Here is a 20,205-nt window from a genome sequence, read left to right on the forward strand (position 1 = left end):
TTATGAAACAACAGCACTGTTCAGTGGTGTCTCAAAGCAAAACTGAACTTGCCGTTCCATTTGACAAACACCAACCAGAACATCAATAGAAACCATACAATTTCAGTGAAAACAGAAAACAGGGTTACAAGAACAACAGGTGGGACATTGTATGTAGTCCACATCAAATTACAGCTGAAAAATGGATCTTTATTACTCAAGCTCCAAAAAGATGATCCAGTATGGCCCTAAGCATGACTCTTTCCGACATCATCTCCACCTTCCTTGGCCTTTCGTGCAGCTGCTCTTATTTGACGCTGCTCCTCCTTGTAAATCCGATTCCTTCGTTGAAACTGCAATAAAATTATACATATGCCTTGGGATCAAGTAAATAAAATATGCAGGTTCCATGTAAATAACTTAAGAAATGGGAGATCTATTCATCTGGATATAAGCTCTTTCTCTAGTAAATTGAAAAATTCAGCACACATTAGTAAACTAAAAAATTCAGCACACATGCAAATTTTTTTTTGGACAAAACAAAGTATGTTCTGATACGAATATAATTTAGAAATATGAGGAGATGCTATCATGAATGCACATGATTCTGCACTTGAGTCATGTCAATAAAAAAGATGCTGAAGCAAATGGATGAGGATGAAAATTTTATGGATGGATCAAGCATCTGACAACAGCATAAAATGGAAGGAACGGAGAAAATTGCCCAATAAACAACACCAATTGGAATAGTACTGACACATACATATAAGGCCAATGATACTGGCAACAATACATATGAGTTGATAAGAATGTAAGGTCTTTCAAGGAAAATGCCAGCAAACATGGTCAGATTAATCCTTAGTGAAAAATAAGCCCTTCAGAAGATTAGAAAGGTGGAACTAAATTTGAATTTGAATGATCACGGAAGATTGGAAACGAGGAACTAAATGTGGCTAATAAATAATATTGCTCTCAAAATATTATAAAGGTATGCTATTATGCTTCTTAATAATATAATTTTTTTTTAAAATGTAAACAGCTATAATAAAATACTGTACATGATAAACTTGAGGAAGTACGTTGTAGCACCTAGCAAGTACCTAGTAGTAATTCTAGGAATCTAGAATATCATCCTTTCTGCCAAAAGAAATGAAGGGGAGCCCAAAGCTCCAAAACATCGTTGAAAATATACATATAAGAGTGATTAAAGATTATTTATTTATGTCATGGTACCCATTCATTTCAGTTAAATATACTGCAGCAAAATTCACATAGATATACCATTGATTGACAATTTTTCTTTCCATTATTAGAAAAATGAAAACTAATGAAGCAATTGCAGCAACAAGGAATGATAACAGAACGGAGATTAACAAGGGCAGCGAAATGGACAAATAGAACATGTCATCTATCCCACTATTCCATAAAACATGATGGTTTGTGATTTACTATAATGAACTGCTTTAGCTAGATTGGATTTGTGAACCACAACCAGTTAAGTCAAATCTAATTAAGTTGGGTGTTCTTCCCATAAATTTAAGAGAATTAAATCATCAAAGTCATCCAAGCAAACATTGGATAAAAGCGGTAGTAAGTTGAACCTGCTAACTATTAAATCCATGCTCACATTATCAGGAAAGTAATAGATTCATTCTCATTAATTTTTGTGCAACAGATGCATTGCACCCAGCAAATAATCACATACAATGTAAATAAAATGAAGAATACCAGAGGAGAATTGCAATTGACTGGTGAGAGATAAAAGGCAAATATAAAACCTAAAAAGAAGATTGTGGAGTGCAATATAATTTATACATTTCACTGTTATAACCCCTAAAAATATATATATATATATATATATATATATATGCAACCCAACAACCACCACACCATCATGTGGGGTTGGCTACATGGATCCTTCTTCATCATTCTATTTGAGCCAATGCAGCATACTCCAGAATTCAGAAAGTCATCAAATCATTCATTACTACAAATCAAGTTTTTATAGGTTTACCCCTTTCCCCACCTACCTACGACCTCTAACCTCAATCAAATTATTCATTCCCACTGGTATTCTACTTTGTCTACATTGCAAAGGGGCCCAATAATCTCAAATGCCCTTCCCTTTATTTATCTTTTACAAGCAATACTACTTATTCATTATCAATGTGCTCATCTCTTAATCTTTTCAGCCTCAATTGGAACCTAGAATGGAATAAACAGAATTGGAATCTCTGGCCAATCTCATTCCCAGATGTACAATCCCATTCATGCATCTGAATCATACATTAGAATGGGAATTATCAAGATCTAAAAGGAAAATTATTTCTTTTATTCGATGATCTAAAAATACTATTAATTATTTTTTGGGTTCAAATGTTTAATGTTACTCATGTAGTAAATTGGCTTTGTCTAATGTAACTCAAATCTTTAAAAATATGCCTTGTGATTAAACATATGAAATCATTGAATAAAGTTTTAAAAATGTATTTAATTTTTTTATCTATGAAAAACGCCATCATGATAAGTGCAAAAAAATTGAGTCATTAAAAAAAATGATTGTTTATTTATTGCTAAAGTAGACCTCAAAAAAAAAAATTCATTTAGTGCTTAATTAAGCGAGAGACAAATAATGGCGCAAGAAGTACATGCACATGCAATTCATATTGAGCGAGGACAATAATGTAAAGAAATAGATTGTTTCAAAATTTTATTGAAGTTATGAGTTCTAATTTTTAGTATTTCCTATTACTGTTTTTCTCATTTCATTAATTAACCTTGATGAGAAGTTGGAGATGGAGGAGAAAAGAAGAAAGCACGAGAAAGAAGGAGATGACAATTTCCTGAAGCCTTATGTTTGGCTATAGATCTGCCCTCTTATATATTAATAATAAAAAAATTTGAAAGACAAAAATACCCCTACTTACACCACAAAATTACTATAATAGCCTACCTCTTCTAATACCCCCCCCCCCCCCCCGCCCCCCCCCCCTCCCCACCCCACCCCAAGGTGTATAAATAACACTTAATCCCTGCTTGTTACAACCACTGGTCAAGGAAGGCTTAAATAAAGTTTTGGGAAAACATTGCCCAACTGATAACAAATTTCAAAAATGGAATCCTTATGACCTTTGTCAAGATAGCATCCCTCACAAAATGAAAGCCAACTTCAACATGCCTTATCCTCCCATGAAACACTAGGTTGTCAGCAATATAAATAGCAGCTTGATTATCAAAAAGCATATATGTGGCTTCTTAACCAAGAATCTCGTCTCAAACATAAGATGTTTGAACCACATAAGCTCACTCAAAGTATGAGCCGTAGTTCAGTATCCTATATCAGCACTAGTTCTAGCTACAGAGTTTGCTTCTTGCTATGCTAGGTAACAAGATTACCTCCAACAAATGTACAGTATTCATCCAATAAATGTATAGTATTCAGTAGTAGACATTCAATTGTCGACAAAGCCAACCCAATTTGCATCAGCATATCCCATGATCTCACAGTTTCTATTACATTTAAATATGAAACCTCTACCAAGAGAGCCTTTTGAGATGCTTTAGAATCCTACAAACAGCATCCCATTGTGGTTGTTCAGGATTTTCCATACCCGGACTCATCACCCCAACAACAAAGGATATGTCCGGTTTAGTGATACTCAAGTAGATCAACTCTCCCAACTGCCTATATCAACATTTGTCTTCAAAGTATGGTCCAACATCCCTAGACAAGTTCACATTGGGATCCACAGTAATATTAACTGGTATAGGTATTAACTGGTTTAGGTCCCAATGTACCAATCTCACCTAGCAAGCATAGGGTATATCCTCATTGAGATACCTTTCTTATAATGTATAATCTAAATCCAAGAAAGCAAGACAAAGTACCAAAGTCCTTGATTTGATCCCCTACTTACATCCGCAATCCCATTTCGATCATTACTAGGGATGATGATGTCATCAACATAAACTACTAGAAGCACCACACGTCTCATTTTGGCAGACAAAAAACCAAATGATCAGAATAGGACTCAATGAAACCAAATGCAAAAGACTACCTCACTAAATTTGTCAAACTTAAGACCATAAATGACCTTATGCAACCTACATACCTTACCATCCTCCCCCTAAGCAACATACCCAGCAAGTTGCTCCAGGTATACATCTTCTCGCAAATCTCCATAAAAGAAGGCATTCTTGACATCCAATTGGTGTAAGGGCCAATCAAATTAACAATGGGAGAACAGTCTCAAAAAAATCAATACCATATGTTTGAGTGTACCACTTAACAACCAAATCAAGCCTTAAGTTTTTCGATAGAGCTGTCAAGAAGATATTTATAGTATAGACCCAATGACACCTAACCAACTACTCACCAAGAAGAAGATCCACTAAATCCCATGTCCCCTAAGTGGTCAAGGCATCCATTTCTACATTTTTTTGCATGCTTCCACCAAAGGTTAGCAAGTGCTTTGGCATGTAAGGAAGGGATAGAGACAAGGCAAAGAACACATAGGACTAGGAAGGTGGTAACAAAATGAGAATTAGGATAAGCATTCAATGATTGTTGAGTACATGTTTGGGTGCCATTTCTGTGTGCAATTGGGAAATCCAAGTCACGTTGGGATGGATCTTCAGAACTAAAAGTTGAAAGGTAAAGGGCAGCGGGAGGCAGCTGCATGGTGGTAGCAAAGTTTGTGCCTACTTTTCGTCGTTCATAAGCCCTTAGTTGTTTATTTGGGTCAATAACTGATGGATTTGGAGGAGTAGCAAAAGTTTTCTCTAGAGGGATAATGGTAGGGACAAGAAGATCAATGCACAATGGAAAGCCAAAAATCATTGATGGACTCAAAATATATTCATCTAATCAGGACTCAACACTATGAAATAAGGTGTCCCCTTAACAAAGGTATCACCTGCACTAACATATTTCCTGCAAGTGCAGAATCATAACATCTATATCCTTTTTGAGATAACAAGTAGCCAACAAAGACACATTTAATAGCACAAGGAGAAAATTTGTTGCGACTTCTATCTGAAAAATGAACAAAACATAATGAACTCAAAGACACAAGGCACAACAGAGAGCATGTATGTTTTTGGGTACACAACAGAGAAAGGAATTTGTCCCCCTAGAACACTAAAGCATCCTATTAGGCAAAGAACAAACTATAACACGAGTATCAGTCCAAATAGTTTTAGAACATGCATATGAAAGAGTAGAGAAATTGTGCTATGTCAAGTAAATGTCTACTTTTTTCCATTCAGCTACTCATGTACACATGATGTTTGATGAATAATTCCTTTGGCCAAGAAAAAAATGAAACTCATTTTAAATAAATTGAAGTGCATTATTAGATTAAAAAATTTACATACTAATGCCAATTGGGTTTTTATTTCCTCATAAAATTGAGTAAATTCATAAAGAAAATCAAACCTGTCTTGCCTTTTAAGAGGTATATCTTGGTCATACACAAAAGATCATCCACAAAAGACACAAAACATTGATGACAAGTCAAATCCTTGGCTATAGTGCTATGCATGGACCCCAAATATCTAAATGAATAACAGAAAACAATGACTTACCACGAGACTCAACCCTTGATGAAAAAATGTCCTAGTGTGCTTTCCTAATTGACATGCAGAACACTCAAAACAATAAATACACTTGAACATAAGAAAAATTTCTTACAATTTTTTGAAGCATTGGATGACCCAAATGACAATGCCATTGATCCAGAGAAATACCATGGGTAAAAATTGAAGGAGCAAAAAGAAAAGAACTGAATCTACTATCACCACCATTGAAATAGTATAGGTCATCCTTCTCAAGCCCTCCATGAGTCCTCTTATTTGTCTAGAGATATTGAATAACACAATGAGAAGGAAAGAAGGTGACAAAACAATTTTGATATTTAGTTAAATGACTAGTTGATAATAGGTTTGGGGGAAATTTAGGCACGCGTAACAAAGAAGAAATAGGAATAGAATTAAATGAAATAATATTGATTCAACTAGAAATTGGTGTAATCGAACCATCAACAGAAGTAACCTTGGAGTGTAAAGTAATGGGTTTATATGAGCTGAAATAAATTAAGCCTACCTGTCATATAGGAGGAGGAACCAGAGTCAATAAGGTGAATAGGATGGAGAGACAAGAAGCCTGATACTACCTAAATAGGCCACAACAGCACTAGACGTAGAAGATTTGGTTTGAAGTTGTTGAACCATGCGGAAAAGAATATTATACTCATCTCGGGACATCGTAGATGACGTACTCAACTCCCTTATGGAGTGTCCGGTGCACTTGAAGTGTCAACAATAGAATCACCCTCATAAAGAGACTTATTGGCCCTAGAGAGATCCCAACATAGATCAATAGCACGATTGTCCTTTCCAGAATGTCTGCAAATGCGAGAATTGACACCACGATCTCCTCATCCTAATACACTACTTTTGCTACAATTGAATTCCAAACCTTATCCTCATCCTCATCCTCCAACACTTACTCGACCACAATTAAATGTAGTGCTAACCATAGCTGAACTATCATGTGAAGAAGCCTTAGAAGAAGGTTGAAAACCATTTGTAGTGATCCACTAGATTCTAGCATATGCTTCATACACAAATGAGTCATGACATGGATTCACGAACAAGAATCTAATCGTGGATGGGTTGAAGTTGTAGACTCAACCCAACCAAAAACTTGGCAACCAAGAACTCTGCCCTTTGCCTCTTAATCATCTTAATGTTTGAACCAACTGGTTGATAGATGTTAAGTTCCTCTCACATACCCTTTAAAGTAACATAATATTCACTAATGGACCTAGGTCATATTCGAAAAATTCCTTTTTAGAAACACAATTCTGATTTTTATCTTGCAAGAAGCTTTCACAGAGATCATCCATACAATATGGTTGTTCCATGAAACATTACATTTGCAACAATTCATGACTCCATACTATTCCATAACCACACAAGCAATATGTCAACTACATAAGCAATGTCATTCTCTTTCATCCAAACCTCATAATCCTAAGAGTCTAGAGATGGGTGAGAATGTAGCAAATGCTTGGGCTTCCCTTTCACATTAATATAGACATCAAACCAAAATAGGTAGTTGGAGAATCCAACCAATTGGATGGTTGTGATATCTGCATCAACAATATAAGTCGTCAATCCAATAAAACCTCTATCTATAGAGGCTATCAAAACAGTCCCATATGCTCTATAAGCACAAGCTAGTAACAGGAATGAACAACACAGCAACAATGTGAAATCAGGCACTACACACAAGCACAAAACATCATAGTAGTCAAAGGCACAAGGCGCACCAAGGCGCAAAGGGTACTTGGAGCCGAGGCACAAGGCGAAGGCCACGCCTCACGAAAGTGAGGTGCACAATTATTCAAATTGTTTACAATGCTTATTTGGTGGGTATTTGATATATGAACACATCAATAGTAATATTAGAATTTAAAATGCCAAAATATTCAATACCAAGACATAAATGCATAGAAATTATGACAACCAAGTTCCAAGTGAAACATGTATAATATAGTTCAGAAAAATGTATAGTTTTGTAAACTCATACTGCATTTCCAGACAAAACAGCAGCTAAATTCAGTAAAAAAAAATGTTATATATTAATTATAAAATTGCATTAAATTACATAATTAATTACATATAATATAATATTAACTTAGTGGCTTAATGGAAGTTAGTCTATAAGTTGCCAAGAACAGGGAAAGCAAGCAAGTTATTGAGCCCTGAAGAACACGAAGAAGAAGAAGAAGGACAAACATTGTCTTGGTTCAAAGGCTCGAACCTCAAAGACGAAGGGCTCCTGCTGGTTCTAAGGCTCGAAGATGAAGGGTTCTTGCTGTTTTCGTGTTGGTTTGAAGGCTCAAAGACAAAGAGCTCCTGCTGGTTTGAGTTGAAGGCTCAAAGACGAAGGACTAGGACTTGGTTCGAAAGCTTGGCTCTGGAGTCTGGCTACGTTTTCTTTCTTAACGGGTTTAAAAAATAAATAAATAAATAAAAGGTAAAAAATTTTAAGGGTGTGACTCACTGCACCTGGCGCGTCAGTGTGCCCAGCTGCAACTCTTGAAGGTTGCCTCACCTAGCGCCTCATCGCCCCACTGCGCCTCGCGCCTCAGGCGCGATTTTGACTACTATGCAAAGCATAACCTTCAAAACGTCAAAGATGGCTGCCCTTACCATGGAATGTAAGTTAAAATATCCTAGGAGGAATTACTTGACCATGTGGAAGTGGGTAGAGACCATAGACCACAACAAGAAACACAGGCACTCAAACAACCTGACAGCAGAACAACTTCAAGTATGATGGCCGGCAGCAACTAGAAGTGAGTGCCAGAAAGAACCGTAAATAAAGTCTTTGAACACCAATCAAAACCACCAACAGCCAATACAAGATTGTAGGCAATCAATCACAAACACACAGCAACATCATGTCAACACCAACCAATGAACAACATCACAGCAGCATATACCAGAAACAAAGCAGCACTGCACATCAGCAAATCACCATGAACACACAGAGCATCCTACCAAGGATGCTACATAGACAAATCGAGATGAAAAGTGTCCTGTCCCTATACAACTAAGTTAGAGATGGAGGGGAGGAAAATAAAAGAAAAGAAGAAGAAGAAGAAGAAAGCAAGAGAAAGAAGGAGGCAGCAGTTTCCTAAAGCCTTATGTTCCACCCCTGGTGTGACCTCTTATATATTTATAATAAAAAACTTGAAAGATAAAAATACCCCTACTTACACCACATAACTACTAAAAGCCTATCTCTTCTAACAAACCTTAATTCATTTTTTTCATATTTCAATTAGTTCAATAATACTTTCACTATTCTCTACTAAAGTTGTCTCCTATGGTAATCTATACAATACATTTAACCATTGAACTCAATTGCTTCCCAGTTTATAAAAAAATAATAATAATTTTTTTTTAAAACATAAGCATTTTAAGTTTCACATTTAATATCTTAAAATAAAAATACATTGACCTCAATTGCTTGTACATTACTTATTTCTGCAATGCACAAGAGAAAAAAGATTACTACATATAGAAAGCACAAATAAGAATATAACAAAGCTCATATAACTTTAATAAAATTCAACAAAAACAAATTTAATGAACAAGTATATCTAGCAGAAAACTAATCGTGTAACCTCCACAGAAATACCAATGGGAGGAGTTATGTCCTCACATCGGTTTGGGATCATAGTGCTGAAACCACTAATATATTTAGATTAAACTCAAGGATAAGTTCTCAACACAACATTAGCGTATGGCTATTTGTTCTATAGAGAAAATAATTTCATACAAGCATTTTTTTCTAAAGGAACACTTTAAACAGCAAAATGTTGGAAATTCACTTGTGAGAGTTGTCTCACATCAAAAAATTAAGTGGACAATGAGTAGCTTATGCACATGATGGGCCCAAAACCTAATAGTTTAAGCTTTTAGGTAAAGTTGGTGCTCACCCGTGTATATCAAGCTTTGATGGAAACTTCTGGCTTCTGACACAAAAGCATGAATATAGATGAGCTAGTGAAATTTTGAGACAAAAACTTAAGACAAATCAAGTAGCTATGCATGTAATCTTCATATGGGGAAGCTGTTGGAAGCAACATTTCACAAATTGAATCAGTAGACTAGCTATAGTGCTTCAATTGCACCGAATTCCAAAACAACGCAAAACATCAAACACCGCATTCAGAAAAAAGTGAAAAGGGGAAAATAAAATCAATAAAGCGCGACTGCATCTGGACACAGAAAATTTAGCCGATACAAAATTCGAATTGTGATTTGAAAGATAAAATCATACAATATTTTCGAGTTTACTCTATAGGTGCCTCCAAACACAGGAATCAAGCCAATAGGCTAGGGTCTATACAGTAGAAGGGAGCATAAAATTAGGGCCACCGAATTGACGGAAGATGGATGAGATTCACAAACACTGAGATCACCAGCATCAATTGAGGTATGAAATTGGACGAATAAGAGAGGGGAATAAGAGAAAGGAGGGGGATGAGTTGAAGAAAGACCTCCTTGGAGTGGTGGAGGCACTCGAGGTAGTCTTCCCTGAGGAGAGAGCAGTCCTTGGGCTCCCTGCAACGAGACATGCACTCACTGAAGTCCGTCCAGAAATCGTAGCACCTCCCTTTGTTCCCCGTGATCCCCCACCCTGACGCCATCTCCACCCTCCCTCCCTTCTCTCTAGTGCTTGAGAACTGATTCTGGTGTTTGGTGACCGCCGACGAACAGGGGGAAGAGTGGGCTAATGGTAATTTTATTATTACGTGCCGAATACAAATAATGAGTAGAAGGGAAACCAAAAAAAAAACTAAAATATTTTTTTTAAAAAAAGGTCTGGTTCTTACTTTTTTTATTAAAAAAAAAATTATTAGGATGGTGAGATTTGAATTTTGGGATTGTATTTGAATTGTGTACTTGAAAAAAAAATTAATATAATTTAATAAATATTCTGTCTAAGTAAACTAATGCTTGAAATCAATGTTTTTCATTGTTTTGACATGGAGTAAAAAATTTTATATCTTTTAGTAGATAAAATAGAGCTTAAATAATTTTATAATATTTTTCAAGAATTAATAAAAGACATTTGAAAAGGTTGTTTTTATATTTTGATGGCTTTTGATTTATAAATTTTAAAAAGCAATTTAAAAAGTTAAAAGTTATTTTTTTAAAGAGAATTAAAATTTATTTTTTAATACTTAACTTTTATTTTCAAATTGGAAAAAAAACAACTTCATCCATAAAATTAAAAAAAAAAAAAGAGGTAAAGATCATCCTATAGTTATCAGACTTGAGAAAGGAATTGACTTTGAAAATGAAGAGATAAATGAAGAACAGGTAGAATTACATTCTGAAATATTAAGGATGATGGAGTTTAATAGGGAAAAAAAGCAATTTCTAATGAGGATCCTATTTTGACAATTAATTTGGGAATAAAAAAGGAGCTAAAACAGGTAAAGATTGGGGAGTTTTTACTTATTTTATTATTATTTTAAAATTATATATATATATATATATAATTTGATTGAATTGTATTTTATTTTTCAAAGTTTAAATTACGATAATTTGATTACTAAAAAAAATTATTTTTAACTTTCATGATATCTCAAATGTTAATGTGAATATAAAACTCTAAACTGCAAATCTTCAAACTGTGAAATTCAAAAAGTAAGTTATAATTCAGAATCGAATTGCGTAAATTTAAAGGTAACATTAAAATCTTTGAAAAAATAAAATAAATATGAAAAAAAATTTTTCAAATTTAGTCATCAGGAAAAGAATAGAACTATAGATAGAATAAATTTAATTTAATTTAAAAATAATAAATATTTTATCTATGTGCGTGTGAATACATATGTATATTTTGAAGAATAAATTTTTAGTTTTGAATTTGATTTAGTATAAATTTTAAAAATTTAATATAATTATATACTATATTTATATAAACAATTACAAATACAAATCTAAAATTTAAATTCGAGGAATAAGACTATTAATTAATGATTTATTTCGAAAGAAAATGAAAGAAGAAGAAAATAAGTAAAAGAATAGAACTATAGAAATAAAAAATATATATTAAGCACAATTAATATTTGTTTTTATTTGCTTTTTAATCATATTAGAAAAGAATTTGATTCTAATTGCATTTAATATAAAAAAAAAAAAAAAAGTATGATCACAAGAGTAATTTATTGCCTTTTTTTTTACAATGAGGCTTTTTTTTCAGTTTACATTCCAAAAATTAAAATAAGGAACCATTTTTATCATTTTTTTTATATTAAATACAATTAGAATCAATTCCTTTTCTAATATGATTAAAAATCAAACAAAAACAAATATTAACAAGGGCATCCATGTAAGAGTTGTAACCAAATTCTCATAAATTTGATACGTAGGTAGGGAATTTAATAGTATCAATGCTTTGTCTTCTTCATGGAACTTTACATCAATACATGTCAAATCACTCACAATTTAATTAAAAGTGTTGATATGTTGGTTCAAATCCGAACTCTCAATCATCTTAATTCAATACAACCTTTGCTTTAACAAGGATTTAGACATATACCGACTTTTTAACTTACGTCACACAACAGCTAGAGAATCCTCTTCCATTACATGATAGAGAACTTCATCAATCAAACACAGCGTATTATAGAAACGACCTTTGCTTCCAATTCTCCCCATATTGCTTCATTCATTCCAACCAGTTGAACGTCAAGTATAGTCTTATTCATTTCTTGTTGCACAAGTATATCATTCACTCTCCTCTGTCATAAACCAAAGTTCTCAGTTCCATCAAATTTGACGAAGTCAAATCTTACAAAAGATGATCCCGAAGCCATATCAACAATCGCTTTGATACCAATTTGTTGTAATAATGGATCTGACATGGGATGCACAATGGAATAAAAAAAACGCAACAAGCAAATCAAATTCAACTAGAAAACATGAAATAACAAGCACAACAACAAAATGTACATGGTTCGACAAAGCATACATCCACGAAAGCAATCAACACAAAAGTTTCACTAAGAAATTTAAGAATACACAATACAATTCACAAAGATCTCTCTCACGCTCATAATACCCTCAGGTAGGGATAAATAGACTTTCCTTCGGAGGTTTCCCTCCAATTATCCAACCACCCAACGTTCAAGTTCAAAATTTGAATTTCTTCTCGCAGCCCAAACGCACTATTCGACGAGAACAGGAGATTCGTCGACGAGTCCAAGAAGCCCACTCATCAACTAATCTTGTAACGCTCCGAACCCTTAAACCCGGGTCTGGTGCGTTATACCTGATCATATCTTGATAAATCATAATCCATAACATACGCAGCGGAAAACATAATCATAATCTTCATATAACATAATACCAGAGTTTACTAATTCTAACTATAATCTATAATAAATCATCCATCGCCTGCATTTCCATAAATCAACATAACTCCCAAAACATTTCAGTATATTCACAATCATTCCTTACTCAACAGCCTTAAAATATAAAGACATCAAACATAAATATTTACATTCCCCAAAACTAACATAGGAATATACCCTTTTCTTTTTCTATTTCCCAATAATGCTATAAAAACCTCGAGCTCTCAAAACTCGATCTCGAGAAAATCCTGAAAAAGATAAATAATCATATTCGGGTGAGACATATCTCAATAAGGGAAAAAATAATATATTAAAACAGTGTGTGACCAACATGAGTTTATAATCAACATAATATTTAACATTTGCAAATCTTTAACATAATTTTTGAAATCATTCCCTGAACCTAATCAAACACATGCAAATATTTAACCCACGAGATTACTCGAGGATATGGGTGATTACTCGTCCATACAAGTAGCACCCCTCTGCTATGATATTTAGGCAATCCAAAGGTCACTAATAAAGCATATCAGGCCACTCACCTTACTCAGTAAGCCCTCAAGTGTTAGATTGATCTCGTACTCACACTATTCAACAATAGCTTACCGGCAAAGGCCCTAAGGATAGGGAAATCTACCCGGCCATATAAGTAGGTTCCTTCTGCCCTAGTACGTTATGCAGCTACTGCCACATCTGAAGCTACTAGTGCACTCGCCTTACTCAGCAAGCCCTCAGGTGAAAGGTACGCCCCGCCCAATCGTAACATGTTCTACGTACATACATACTTCTAATATCATAATAAATCATTCTTTCTATCATTATTCAATCATACACATTTGTTCATATTCATGGCTTAACATTACATTACATTTCACTTTAAATGACTCTTTACCATTTTACATTGTTCACATTTCACATTTCATTTTCATTTCATTCATTTCCCTTTTCATTACATTTTATTTCATACCCAGCATTTTTCAACTATTTTACCCAACATCTTTTAGCTGTTTTACCCAACATTTTTCAGCTGTCATACATTTACCCAACATATTTCAGTTGTTTACCCAGCATATTTCAATTGTTTACATGGTTCCATTAACACACACAAGCAGCATAATTCATTTAACATTTTCATACTCAGTTCACTCCCTGTATATCATGCATTTCATATATATAACATATTTCCACACAACATCCCTATTTACTCATGTCACACAATTTAACAGTAAAATTCATACATTGCCTAAAAATAAGTCAACCCATATTTAACATTCATATGCTAGAAAAATACTTTTAATTTCTTGCATAATTATTCTGATAAATATTTCACTTCCATCAGTTCAATTTCACATATACGTATCTAATAAATAGTCTTAAATTCGAAAAAATATAATTTAAATGGTTGACATTTTAAACTCATACTGAAAAATTTACACGTAGATATAACACAATTTATTTTTCATTTAATTCATAAAAAATCTGATTTAATATATATTTTTTCCCTTACCTGATTTCTTACACTACGCCAACAGGGACCCCGAAAAGATGCCTGCGGCACTCACCAAGACCCTGAAATTAAATTTCTAGTTCTAATAAATTATTTTTGAATAAAATATTATTTAAATATTTACTAGGGCCATAATTCCTAAATAAATAGTAATACCCGCAAATATACCCAAATTGCTAAATTTCTCAAATCTCACTCTCGCTTTGGAGTGGGGTTTAGAAAACCCCAATTGAAAGTTTACCTACATCAAAATGACGACAACCTTGATTAGGAGCACGTGGTGGTACCCGATCGTCGATTTAACCGCATGTTAACAGCGAAATTGAAAAAATGGGAAAAAATTACCTTTCTCCAGGAGCAATGTCTAAGCCGTTCCCATGAAAAATCTGCTCCAGTAAAAATGTCGGCAGCGGAATCAGGAATCCAACGGCACCTTCCGTTTCCCGATTCAACGCAAACTCGTCGAGAAATTAAGAGAAAGAGAGAGATAGAGATGGAGGTGGCTAAGGCTGAGGCTGGGCACAAGAAAATATTTCAAGGGGGGGTGAGTTTCTCTCAGTTTAAAACTTTTCAATCCTTCCTGACCATTCAGGAAGGATTGTTAGATTATATATAAAATATATTATTTTATATTATTATATTATATAATTTAATTAATAATAAAATATTTAATTATTTTAATTAATTTTTTTAAAAAAATTAATTTAATTTAATTTAATTTAATTTTAATTATTGATTGATTGATTGATTGATTGATTGATTTATTATTATTATTTTTTATTTCTTTTTCTAATTATTTTAATCATTTTAATTTGTCGAGTCTTTACAAATCTATAATCTCATCAACGAGTATTCTGCTTTAAGATTTTATGACTCTCGATACCTACTCATCGACTTGTCCCTATTGTTTTGTCTCTTCATGTTTTTCTTCTTTTTTTGTTTACGAACTCAAAGGTATAAGAGTCACACCATTAACAACACTTCCACTAATCTGTAAAATGACTTTGTAAAAATAGTGTGGGTGCACTCTGTAAACTACAAACTATAAGTTACGATACCGAGTATCCGTAATTCTATGATCTTTGAGTCATAAGAGGTTTTAAAAACATACTAATATATGTTTTGTGCAATTAAAAACATCATCATAAAATTTTATCATATTTTAATTGTTTCATAAAATGTGCAATGCAATTTATTAAAAATAAGCTCATACCACACGATTTTCGTACTAAAAATATTTATTTTTAACAGAATATCATAATGTTGTAAATTACCTAAAAGATTTATAATATTTTCTTAAAAAATAAACTCAAGTATATTTTTTTTAAAAAAACTAACATAATTAAATTTACTTACCTTGATCTCCTTGGAAATTGAAGACTTTCTTGTAATTCCTTAATCTATCACAAGATAACCACAAATCCATAATTATCATTTCGCTTTGAATCCCTTCAAAGGTTTAATTCCAAATTTTATTTTTATTAATTAAATTGCTATTCAGAAAAATATGAGGTTTATTGCTAAATGATCTTCTTTTTATGCCTAAATTACAGCATACCGATTATAGTTACAAAAAATAAAAAAACATATCAAATGACTTCAGAAAATTTTGAAATTTAATTCTCAAGAATATTGATATATTAATTATTAGCCTACCAATTTTCAAAATTTTTGGATATAACCTAGGCTCTAGAGAATTTCTCTTTTATTAGACATTTAATATTTCGAGAAGGTTTAAAATATAAATATTGAAAATTATAAAAATCATATGAGAATAACTCCAAAATTCAAAAATAAAAATCAAAGTATACTATCAAAAATTTATTTAGAAATATACCTTGATTTAACCTTTCGAAGTGATCACATTGATTTTTGGAAACTTTATCTCTTAAAATGTAAAAATGAGATTGGAAAGAATTGGTGAATGAGACTTTTAAGTATGAAGAAATTCTCAATCCACTTGTAACGCCCCAACCCGCCACGTGGGGCTCAGGGTGGTACTCTAGTAATATTTGTATTCTTGATACCATATTCATCACATAAAAGCAGCGAAAATAATTTAAACATCCTCAAAAATATTACCAGAGTTCTACACTACCATCATACATAAAGGTCATCAAATATCCATATTACAAACCAAAAATAAAAGACAAAAACCAAACTTCATTCATACAACCCACATACATATACTACACAACTAAACTCAGCCCTTTTAGCCTACTAAGCACGATCCCTAGTATCTCCTAATAAGTCAAATGATCATTGGGGTAAGACACTTCTCAGTAAGACGGATTAAGTTAATATCAGAGTGTGGTCAACATGAGTTTTAATAGAATTAGAAAATATTCATTTCTCCATTTAACCGAAAATAACATTTGTAAGTTGTATTCACACCTATACAGTTGAAAATACACATTTATTTCCACAGTATAAACCATTTCAATGAGTAGATAACACTATTTACATAAATTCGTATATGCGTAGAAGACACCCCTTGGGACAAACGACATGATTAACTCCCATGACAGGTTGTGCGGCCCGAAGGCTAGACTTAGCCTAGTTGATCAATCCAAACAAAGTCAAAGTAACCATCTGCAAGTACATCTGCAAGCTTAGTTGCAGGTCCGATTGCCTTACCACTTCATGGTCTGGGGACGGTACAGCAACTCTTTAGAGGCCAACTGGCTGAAACCACCTACACTTCCACTACAGTGTAGTTGCACCTGGCCAAACAATTCACTATCAATGGTACCGTGTTCTTAATGTAACCAGTATTCAGGGTTCTTAAATCATATCATGCAATTTAAGTAATAAAAATTGTATATATATTCTCACTATTGTCATTTCATAAAAAGCCTGCCATCATATCAAAACCCGGCATGTAACACCCCAACCCGCCACATGGGGCCCAGGGTGCTACTTTAACAAAATCCATATTCCTGATACCATAATCATTATATAAAAGCAGCATAACTAATTTAAACATCCTCAAAAATATTACCAGAGTTCTAAACTACCATTATAATAGAGGTCTTCAAATATCCATATTACAAACCAAAAAATGAAAGAAACTATCTCAGTCCATACAAACCACTTACTACTACTAGATAATCTAAACTCAGCCCTCTTAGTCTGCTAAGCATGATCTCTAGCACCTCCTGAAAAGTCAAATGATCACTGGGGTGAGACACCTCTCAGCAAGATGGATTAAGTTAATATCAGGGTGTGGCCTAAATGAGTTTCAATAGAATCAGAAAATATTCATTTCTTTATTTCACAAAAAACAACATTTGTAAATTGTACTCACACCTATACAGTTGAAAATACACATTTATTTTCATAATATAAATCAGTTCAATTAATAAATAACACCATTAACATAAATTTACATATATGCGTAGAAGACACCCCCTACGATAAACGATATCATTAACCCCCATGACAGGTTGTGTGGCCCAAAGGTTGGACTTAGTTTGGGTGACCAACCCAAACAAAGTCAAATTAACCATTTGCAAGTATGATAGCTTTACCGTGATCCCAATAGGGGGGTAAATTGGTACTTTAAAAATTTAAACCCTAGGTCAATCTCCTAACAGCATTATTTTCACAACTCCATGGTCAATATAGTGCAGGTAATGTAAATATATAGCAGAAGTTAAATAAAGCAATTCAATTAAACACACATGCACCAGAAAGCAATAAAGTAAGGATGACACGCAGAAATGTTATCGAGGTTCGGCCAATTGCCTACATCCCCACCTTGGCTAACAAGCATAAGGATTACCACTATAATTGCTCACTTAAACGGGTGGAGCGGTACTTATACAAATCAGGTCAATTAGCACAGAGCTGACCTCAACCTTTACAACCAATCCTTACCGGACTGGATTACCGCCCCCTCAAGCCACCCTTGGAAATACAACAGTATTCTCTCAAACATATGGTACAGAAATAGTGCTTTCACGTAAAGCAAATATGTACCCAAATACGCACATTCACATACACATCAATAACATGGATATAATGTAAGCTCAGTGATGCAAGTTTTGTGCAATCAATACTCAACACAGTATAATCAGTATGATGCTCAAGAGTATTCAACACAAGCAATATCTTGAAATCTAAACAAAGCATCTCAATAACAAATCAATATTCCAAGTATACAAATCAGATAATCAAACTAGCTTAAGAAAGTTTTCTTTAATGTAATATGCACAATGCTAGTTTGAAAAATGTTTGCTTGTTTAAAAATCTTTGCACATAAAAAACAAGCTATTGTACACTTGCAACAAGATGCAAAATATCTTAAGCTTCCTTGGTTTAATCCCACGCAAGATTTATAATAGAAATATCCGTGGGATAAACCTAAGCTAAGCTCCCAAAGAAATTATCTCAAACACACAAACAAGTGGGAGTATTTAGCACAGTATAGCTATCACACTTACACGACAAGAACTCTCACAATCTCAGATTTTATCAAAAGGATGAAAGTTTGAGTGTATTTGGCCAAAGAGTGAATTTTAAAGAGAGAGGAATTTTTGGCTAATCACTTTTCTAATCACTCTCTAATCTTGAAAATGAACTCATATTTATAGTTAGAGGTAAAAATATAACCGTTTGGGATATGATGGGAATAATTAAAAAAGTTCCAAATGATTAAAATGCATTTAATCTGAATTAACCCTGTTTTACTGCAGTTAAAATTATTTTAACCGGCTGAGGTTCCGGTTGTGTCGCCCGACCAGACTCAGTAATAAAAGGCATTCAAAATAGTTCGATTACCCGTATTGTACTTCGGCAGCCCGAATTAAAGTTAGTAGCCTTTGTTCGTGACTTCGGGTGCCTAGTCCTCTGTTCGATGGTCCAAATCCATGTGTTTGGTCGCCTGGGGTCTTTTTTGAACTAAAATGATCGGTCGCCCAAGTTGGTGAATTGTCCCTTTCAAGGGGTTCAGGTGCCTATGGATGGTGTGTGTATTTATGGATCGGTCACCCGAGAGCCTGGTCAACATGTTGACTTGTCAACATTCGGGCGCCCGAGGAGTTTTGTACTCCAAGGGTTCGGTCGCCCAAGCTTTCTCAAGTTGCTTAGGAATATTCAATTCAAGCACAATTTCAACACACCTATATATTATATGCTATGTGTGCAAGTGTCGGGACCTAGAGTCTTACTATGACTTTATTGAGCTTACCGTATATCCAATATGCATAATGTGCAGCTAAGGTAAATAAAGACCACATCCTAAGTTACTATTACAGACCCATATTATAAATATTGAATTTACGATTGCAAATATGAAAGGTCTTCAAGGTCTTCTAGTTGCTTCAAGTGTCCTTCCTTGGTATGTTCATTTAAACCTGCACATACACTTGACAATTATCAAATACCTAAGTATTTGTCATTATCAAAATCGGGTGCGACCTAAAAGGTCGACAAAGTACATTTGTAGGCATATGTAAGTTCAGTTGCAGGTCCAATTGCCTTACCACTTCCTAGTTCGAATCCTAGGGAAAGTACAACAACACTTTGCAGGCCAATTGGCTAAAACCCCCTACACTTCCACTACAGTGTGGTTGCACCTGGCCAAAAAATTTACTAGCAACGGTACTGTGCTCACAATACAACCGGTTATCATGGTTCTTAAACCATATCATTCAATTTAAATAATAAAAAATGTAATATATTTTCACTTTGTATAAAACCTGTCATTTCACAATCTCGGTATACAGTCGTCATATCAAAACTCGGCATTTAGCCACCATAACATAATCC

At 33.8% G+C, this 20,205-nt stretch overlaps 1 protein-coding gene across 2 annotated transcripts; it reads right to left on the reverse strand.

Moving 5' to 3' along the window:
* Positions 1-10,341, reverse strand: LOC131155020 (NADH dehydrogenase [ubiquinone] iron-sulfur protein 5-B-like). Of its 2 annotated transcripts, none has more exons than XM_058107900.1 (2): positions 10,059-10,341; positions 1-332 (listed from the first exon to the last, which is right to left on the reverse strand). In XM_058107900.1, exons 1-2 carry the CDS (start codon positions 10,206-10,208, stop codon positions 228-230), a joined length of 255 nt encoding a protein of 84 aa, XP_057963883.1. In that variant the 5' UTR covers positions 10,209-10,341; the 3' UTR covers positions 1-227. The 2 variants fall into 2 exon arrangements, with proteins under 2 accessions (XP_057963883.1, XP_057963884.1); XM_058107901.1 differs by lacking the exon at positions 1-332 and adding an exon at positions 9,495-9,530 and having other exon boundaries at positions 10,059-10,306.
* Positions 10,342-20,205: the final 9,864 nt, after the last annotated feature.

The sequence above is a fragment of the Malania oleifera genome, chromosome 5 (assembly GCF_029873635.1).
Source record: "Malania oleifera isolate guangnan ecotype guangnan chromosome 5, ASM2987363v1, whole genome shotgun sequence".
In the NCBI taxonomy this organism is placed as follows: Eukaryota; Viridiplantae; Streptophyta; class Magnoliopsida; order Santalales; family Ximeniaceae; genus Malania; species Malania oleifera.